We start from the raw sequence: 8,443 nt of genomic DNA on the forward strand, positions 1-8,443 counted from the left end.
AAATTGTATCTAAATTCAGTTAATGAGCCATTCTGGGGGGGGGTGCGGGAAGCAGGATCTGAACACACCAGAGATCTGAATAATGAAGTTGACTGGAAATTCAAGCCCAGGTGAGTTAGGGATTCAGGCTGCAACAGAAAACACAGCAGGAGGAAATTCCTCCTCAGTTCACATCATATGTCATGACAATTCCATCAACTGAGAGAAAAGGCAGGTAGGTCCCCACCTCTCATGCCTAAGGAACTACAATATTTATTCTCATTTGCCAACTTGATCAGATCTAGAATCACCTAGAAAACAGAACTTCTAGGCACACCTATGAGGTATTGTTTACACTAAGGTGAGCCTCTGAGAATGTCTTGCTTGGATTAAGTGATGTGTGTGTTCACATTACATGTGTTCCTCAATAGAGAACATTTATCCAACAGTGTTGGTAGAATGATTTTTTAAGTTAAAAAAGGCTCTTAAGAAAAAATAACAATGGAATTAATACTAAAGGTGTGTGTGGGGTGAATCAGCAATGGAAAGAAAATGAGATTCAGAAAATCTATAGGATGTTAAGAAGGAAATGTGTTAATAATGAGAGTAAAAATATAAAACTACTCTATCCTTTAAAACAACATTGAAATGTTTATGAGTTGACTTGCTTCAATACATAGAAAGCAAATGCATAGGACTGCTTCCCACTAGACTCCATGGAGAATTTAAGAGCAAGAGAACTTGGTAGATGTGCTCTCCCTTCTTCCTCCCTTTCCTCCTCCTCCTCAGTTCTTTGAAATGCCATTTAGATAAGCTGCTTCTTGGTGTTAGTTTTCTGGTGAAAACCATGACTCTGTAGACAACATGGAGCTGCAGACACATGTTCTGAGCCTGCCTCCTATTTCTGTCCCCTCCCTTAGCTGTGTGTGGTCCCTGCATCTGAACACAACTTGAGCAGACATGTCCAATCACACAAGAGTGACTCACTTCATCCTCAGGGGCTTCTCAGATGTCCCACAGCTGAGATTGGTGGTCATCCCGTTTTTCTTGCTCGTCTACACATTTGGCCTCCTGGGGAACAGCTCCATCATCATAGCAGTGATGAGAGACAGTAGGCTTCACTCCCCCATGTACTTCTTCCTGAAGAATTTATCTTTCCTGGACATGAGCTACACTTCAGCCACCATCCCCAAGGCAGTGCTTATATCCTTCACAGGCTCGGGAGTCATCTCCTATTTCAAGTGTGTAGCACAGCTTTACATATTTATCACACTTTCCTCTACTGAATGCTTCCTGCTCACGGCCATGGCTTATGACCGGTTCCTGGCCATCCTCAGACCACTGCTCTATGGCACCATCATGAGCCAGAAATGCTGTGTTGAGCTGGTGGTCACTGCCTGGGTGAGTGGGACCATCTACTCAGCCTTCCACACTTTCAACACCTTCTCCCTCCCCTACTGTGGACCCAATGTTGTTGAACACTTCTTCTGTGACATCCCCCCAGTCATGAGACTGTCCTGCACTGATTACCGTCTCCATGAGGAGGTGGGCTTTGCCGTCAGCAGCTGCATTGTCATGAGCTCCTTTGCCCTCACGGTCCTCTCCTATGTGGGCATCGTGTCCACAGTTGTCCGCATCCCCTCAGTGGATGGCAGGTGGAAGGCCTTTTCTACCTGTTCCTCTCACCTGACCACAGTCCTCTTGTTCTATGGAACTGGAAGCTTCGTGTACCTGAGGCCTGCCTCTCGGTACTCCCCCATCCAGGGTCGCCTGGCATCTGTTTTCTACTCTGTCCTCACTCCTTCTTTGAATCCAGTTGTCTATTGTCTGAGGAACAAAGACATGAAGTTTGCTCTGCAGAAACTTTACTGTGGAAGAAAGTCCTGAGTCCTACAAGACTGCGGTGTGTGGCTCTTAGGGGCTGATGGATGTTACTGGAGCCAAGTGTTTTACACACACACACACACACACACACACACACACACACACGCACACACACATCATACCCCCTTTCCCTTCCTGTGACACTTGACATTGCTGATCAAGCCAGTTGCAGAACCTGCAGGAGGTCACCGCAGTCCCTGCAGTGACCTTTCAACTCCAAGGGATTCTATACCCTCTTCTGGCCTCCATGGCCTTCCTGACCTATGTGCACTTCTCTACATGCAGATATACACATCAATAGTAGCATTTCAAAAATTCAACTATGTGTCTCAGAATGTCCTAAGAAATTACCGATTAAATAACAAATCAAGTGAAAACAATTCTACCTAGATAGATTCTTGAGACAGAAAGACAAACAAGCCAACAAAGAAATATATGTGTCTGCCACCAGAGACCTCTGACCTGTATTCAGCTGATGAAGATGTGTGGTGATTGGTGTTAACCATATGCTGACCTGCCTCCTACCTGCCCAGTCTTGTACCACGGGGTGACCTAGACAGTTCCTTCAGTCTTGTTCTCATCTCCGTTTGCAGAACCTGAATTTATACACGAGGAAATGGCCAGCCCTCTTCCCAGGCTCTATCAGAACTCTCAGGAGCACCGTTTTTATTGAGTGGCTGCGAAGTCCTCACATGGCATAGACTTTCTCCCCTAACCAGATCCTGTATCGCTCCCTCTGTTTCACTATGAATAATGTGCTATTGTTTGATTTCCACTGGATGTCTTCTACAGATCATAAAAGTGATTTTACTATGTCAGTCCTAAGCATCTTCACCCCAGTTCTCAAATGTACCTTTTGGGTTTTACATACTTCAGGAACAGGGCTTCTCACTGCCAATGACAGACACTGTCTCTCTGACAAGCTCTGCAATGTGATTTTATCATAGACCTTCATCTGTTGGTTCAGGGCTTTGCCTTTGTGTGTATGTATTTATAATTGGATACTGTCCACTCTTCCATAAAGTATTTAAGTTCCTTTGTAATTAAAAATTTACTCAAGTCAATTTATGAGAAATGTGGTCTCATCCCGTATACTTCAGGGATTGTTCTGTAGTGCTGTTTTAACTCCTTCTTTTCCTGCCTCCGCTTCCCACGTGCTGGCATTATAAGGAAGACTCACAAGGGTTTAGTAGTCAGTAAGAATTCTGAGTCCTGTTTCTTACTTTGTAACAATCATGGCACCCCCCCAACTCAGTATATTGGGGTACTTATCAAATTTTGTTTCTCAAAACTTACATTAGTGTTGGGTGCTGTGAGCTCAAGTCAAACATCTAATATTTAAAATAAATAAAAAATAACTTTCTTAAGCTGGGTGGTGGTGGTGCATACCTTTAATCCCAGCACTGGGGAGGCAGAGGAAAACGGATCTCTGTGAGTTTGAAGCCAGCCTGATCTACAGAGTGAGTTCCAGGACAGACAAGGCTACCCAGAGAAACCCTGTCTCAAAAAGAAAAGAAAAAGGAAAAGAAAACTAACTTTCATCTCAAAAAAAAAAAAAGATGTGATCATAATGTGTGATTGTAAATATTTATAATGTTCGGATATTTCCCTCTCTTAAATTATCATCAAGTTATACAGAAACAAACATGTTTTCTCATACAGTCCATACAACAGAATCAAATATACATGAAGAATGTGAAGGTTCACAATTTATTTTTAGTGCTTTTCTGATAGGGAATGTTTTATCTAATGCTGCATGATGTAGAATGGATATTATTTTGTGTATCTACATTACATAAAAAGTGGTGAGACAGTGTTATTTTTACATTAGCCTAAGTTTTTAAAAAGATGCATTTTAGAAACTCAAGAAAAGAGTTTTAAAAAATAAGTGTAACTAATATGCTAAAAGAAAAAATGAAAATAAAAATAGAAGACAGAAAATGATGAGAAATGGAAAAATAATTATAAAACATTTACAAATATGATAGTCAAATCTAATTCTGTCAATAATTATTTTAAGTATAAATTATCAAAATATACCATTAAAAGACAGAGACATGCATAATTGTTCATGCTCTTAATCCTAGCATTTCAGAGACAAGGATGGATGGACCTCTATGAGTTTGAGACTAGCCTGGTCTATATAACAAGTTCTAGGCCATTCAGGGATACACAGTAAAACCTTGCCTATAAAAAATGATAGTTTAGATTTTTTTAAAGATACAACTATATTCAATCTATAATTCCATTTAAATAAATATGTAGATACACACAAACTAAAAGTTAAGAAATTGAGAAACGTTGGGGCCAGCAAGATGGCTCAGATGGTTAAGGCCACCATCCACAGATACACACATCCACACAGATGCAAACATGCATATACACATACATGCACACCACACACATACACATGAAAGAGAAAAACAAAAACAGAAACGTGTTGCAATACTATCATAGACTCACTTTTCTAGAAAAACATGAAGAATATAAATGCCCCTGTGTTCATTGCTGATATCATTTTTCTTCCCCATTTTTCTGGTTCATGAGGTCTGGAAGAACATGTTGATTTAGATTCATTTCTTATCAAATTTCTGCCTCAAAGGCAAACATTATCTGACTTTAACCTTTGCTACTCAACACTTAAAGAACAGTATCTCAGGGAGAAATACAAACTTTCTACCTTAAATAATTCACAAGAACTTTTTGTTTTAATTAGCATACTCACTGTCCTTTCCCCTCCGAGAAGTGGCCCCATCTTTCAAGGCTACATTTTGCATCTCAGTTTCATGAACGAATAAGATGATTGAGATTCATGTAGGTTGTTTAGTACACAGACCTGTGTGAAATGACCAGGGAACAAAAACGCATCCTGAGCATTCTTTCTGTACCTTCTCTCTTACTGTTCCCAGGCTTGGGTACAGCTCCTTGCATTCACATTGAACCATGTCACACAGGAACCCTGTGGTGACCTAGTACTCTAAGGATGGTGCCCAGAGTCTGAAGGGCATCACAGGAGCACACAAATACTGTGCCTGGTCCTGCTCTGAGGCTCAAACAATATAAGTGGCCTGTTCCACATGGAAACATTTGTCACCCTGAGGGAAAGTTCAGCAGAAGCCACATCTCCATTCACCAGGAACCCTATCTTCAAAGTAGAGAAGGAAAGACGGTGTTTCATGGCAGGTGAGTTCTTCCAAAGTCCTGATCTTGAGATGTTGCTGATGGAGGTGTGACTAGCAAACACCTGTAACTGTGAGACCTAGATGAATGTTTAACTTTATTCATGGAGAACTCCAACTAAATTTACCCTTTCTCATATCTTACATTCTTTTGGTCAAAGACATAACTATTTCACTTTATAAAAATGAATACATGACTTAGTTCCCACATGGCAATTCACAACCAAGTGCAAGTCCAATGCCTCTTCTGACCTCTACAGGCTTATGCATTGCACATGGTGCCCATACACATACAATTAACTAATTTTAAAATCATTTTTAAAAGTAGGCAAGATGTATTAATAGACATGTCTTACAAAAACATTGGAAATGAACATCTTCATACATAAACAAAGTAGGCCAGACTCAGAAAAAAAAAAAACAAATATTGTGTGTTTTTCCTTGGAAGTAAAAACTCAATTTCATATGTAAGGTTTTATTTATTTTTATTCATACTATCTTTTAATGAACCCAACTTCCCAGTGTTAAAAATCAGGGAACCAAAAGGTTTCCAAGCAGTCTTATTACCCAGATATATATTAATATAAGGAAATCATCTCAAAACAGCACGCAAACACAATCCCCAGAGCACAATATAAAAGTCTTCTAATAAATATAAATATTTAGTACATAAGAATGTGAAATTACATAAGCAAAAGTCTGTCATTAGCTAATGTTCACTTGCAAGGTTTACTTATTGCACATTGCATCAGTTTCTCCTAAGAATAAAACAGCTTCCGCTGCCCTCAGTCTTTACAGCAGTACACAGCTAAACTCATCTTCTGAAATCCAGTGTCTACAGCATCCGAGTAAACCCAGTTACTGAGTGAGCAGAGCACTAACAGTCCAAATTACAAAAGGTCCCCAGAGCAGGAGGCAGTTCACACATTGCAGAAGGCACACGATTCTCTACTATGGTAAGTGCATTCAGTATTATTTTAAAAAGACAAAGCTGTACAGAGTAGAAAAGGTGTATATATACTCGTGAGACAAAGCGACAACTTTATGATCAGATACTACTGCAGGCAGGCCCTACCTACCATCCACATATGAAGAAAGATGGGCAAAGAGCTTTGCTCATTTACTTGATGAGGCGAGGGGAGACACTGGCATCTCACAGTGGATCAGTTCGTATCTTGGAGCTCAGACTGTAAGAAAAGGGCTGTGGACAATATCAAGTCACTGGATTCACCATTTAATTCCTTCACATGTGAAGGATTCTGGGGAATCAAAGTTTTGTCTATTGCTGAAAAGATACCAAACCCATAAAGCTATGTTCTTCATTTTCAGAAACATTTTTCAATTAGGCAATTTGAATTAAACCAGCAAGACTAATACAAAAGGACAATTTCGATTTTTAAGGCTGGAAAATATTTCATAGGGTCACTTATCTCAGGGTTTTAAAAATGTTCCACAGAGCACTTGAGAATCAACAAAGGAAGTCGAAACATCTGCAAATACAAATTTTAAAACGTTTTAAAGATTTATTTTTGGGGTGTGTGTGTGACAAGTACGCAAGTGCCTTAGAAGGTCAGAAGAGGGTACTGGATCCCCTGGAGCTGGAATTACAGGCTGCTGTGAACCACAAACACGGGTGCTGGGAATTAAACTCAGGTCCTCTGCAAGAACAGCAATTGCTCTTAACCACTGGACCAGTTCTCCAGCCTCTACCCACAATTTTTTTGAAACAGGGTCTCAATGTAGCCCAGGCTGGCCTTGAATTCACTGTGCAGGTGAGGACGTCCTTGAACTTCTCAACTTCCTGCTTCCCCTCTCAAATGCTGGGGTTCCAGGCACCACCAGGACTGTTTGTTTTTATGCGGTGCTGGGATGGAGCCCAGGGCTTCACATATGCTAGGCAAACACTCTACCAACTGAGCTACACCCCCAGCCCTGAAATATTATTTTTACAAAACAAAAACTTCTCATCACACCAATTGGTTACTCACTAAATTCTAATGAAACTATATCACCAATCATTGTGATGTTTTCCTACACTGACGTAATGGTGACCACACTTCATGAAGTTGATAAAAAGGACCCCATATTAATAAAATGCAGCTTCTGTATAACTGCGGTAGCATGTGTGCATACACTCGGTGCATATGGACTCTCACATTTTACTGGAAGTTTCACTGCTAAGGTTTGAAAACCACAGATACAGTCTGTTTCCCAACAGAAGCCTACAGCAGATAAGGCTGGCTATCTCGGGCTGGGAAACATCACACACAGCCAGGCCAGGCCAGAGGCCAGCACTGCACTGGCCTCCACACCCACGAGGACTCCTCAGCCATTTGGTCCTTCACTGTCCTGTAGTGACAGTTGGTAGACAACTGAAGTCTTCAGTATTTGGGGGGCAGAATCAAGTCAGGTCTTTTTCTTTGAAAGGGAGTTTATTTGCATGCTCATTAAGATTTTAATCAAAAAATCAATAAGCAGCAAATTCAATCATGTACCTTTGTACTTAGGAAAATAGGAACATTTGCAATTAATCAGTGAGAAAATTTCTATGGAATGCTAAAATTTCTTAAAGGTGACTTGATTTCATGCACTAGTTTTATTATAGGTTGAACTGTTAACATCAATGTTCTTCTCCATTAGCCATGGCCGAGATTGTCCGAGAGCTGTACTCCTATTACTGTACTCTCTTCTGACTTCGAAGGAGTTCAGAGAAACGGGAAGAAAGGTAATCGCTCTCTGGATTTCAGAGGTTTACAAATGTGTGGTGAAAAGCTTCATCTGATCTTCCTTTTCTTTTAATCTAAGAGAATTGAGGAAATGGAAGCCTCTGAACAATGTCTTTCTCTAAAATAAACACTCTAGCTCAGGACTGGATGACTCAGTGTAACCTGGAAATATAAACGTGTGTCTGCAATAACCTTCTGAAAAGCCAAGGCACATGGGCACAATGAACACCTCCCCAAGTCCAGAGAACAGCCACAAAGATTCTTCCAGTGGAGTCCATCTGCAAGACGAAGTCCCAACCTCGGAGTCCTTCTCCGAGTGCTGCAGCACGGCATTGATAAAAAGCAGTCCCAGAACCCACTGCTGAAGTTACACAGACATCAGGAAGCAATGGGGCCCTGGTAGTAAAGGATCCAGAATGAACCACAAGGGGGCGGAGTGCACGCTCCTCAGGTCCCGGCAGAAGCAACTCCCACTGAGACTTTAGTTTCACTCATTTATCTCAGATGGCTACAACTTTGAACACTCTAAATTGTAAACCTAGCTAAAAAGACACAGAACACTCCATCCCTGAAAAGCAGTAGTATTGCTGCTATCTGTAGCAAAGGGCTCAAGAGCAACCAAGAACAGGTGGACAGTGGGGACCTGGCCAAACAGTAGCAAAGTGTAACCCACCC

General features: G+C 41.0%; 1 protein-coding gene across 1 annotated transcript; it reads left to right on the forward strand.

Annotated features, from left to right (window-relative positions):
- The first annotated feature begins 862 nt into the window (after positions 1–862).
- Positions 863–1,933, forward strand: LOC114682970 (olfactory receptor 1019-like). The gene has a single exon (XM_028857124.1). The coding sequence runs from the start codon at positions 940–942 to the stop codon at positions 1,864–1,866; it is 927 nt and encodes a 308-aa protein (XP_028712957.1). The 5' UTR covers positions 863–939; the 3' UTR covers positions 1,867–1,933.
- The last annotated feature ends 6,510 nt before the right edge of the window (positions 1,934–8,443 follow it).

The sequence above is a fragment of the Peromyscus leucopus genome, chromosome 8b (assembly GCF_004664715.2).
Source record: "Peromyscus leucopus breed LL Stock chromosome 8b, UCI_PerLeu_2.1, whole genome shotgun sequence".
NCBI lineage: Eukaryota > Metazoa > Chordata > Mammalia > Rodentia > Cricetidae > Peromyscus > Peromyscus leucopus.

Coding starts and splice junctions, on each gene's coding strand:
- LOC114682970 (XM_028857124.1), top strand. CDS start 940: ATGTCCAATCACACAAGAGTGACTCACTTCATCCTCAGGGGCTTCTCA.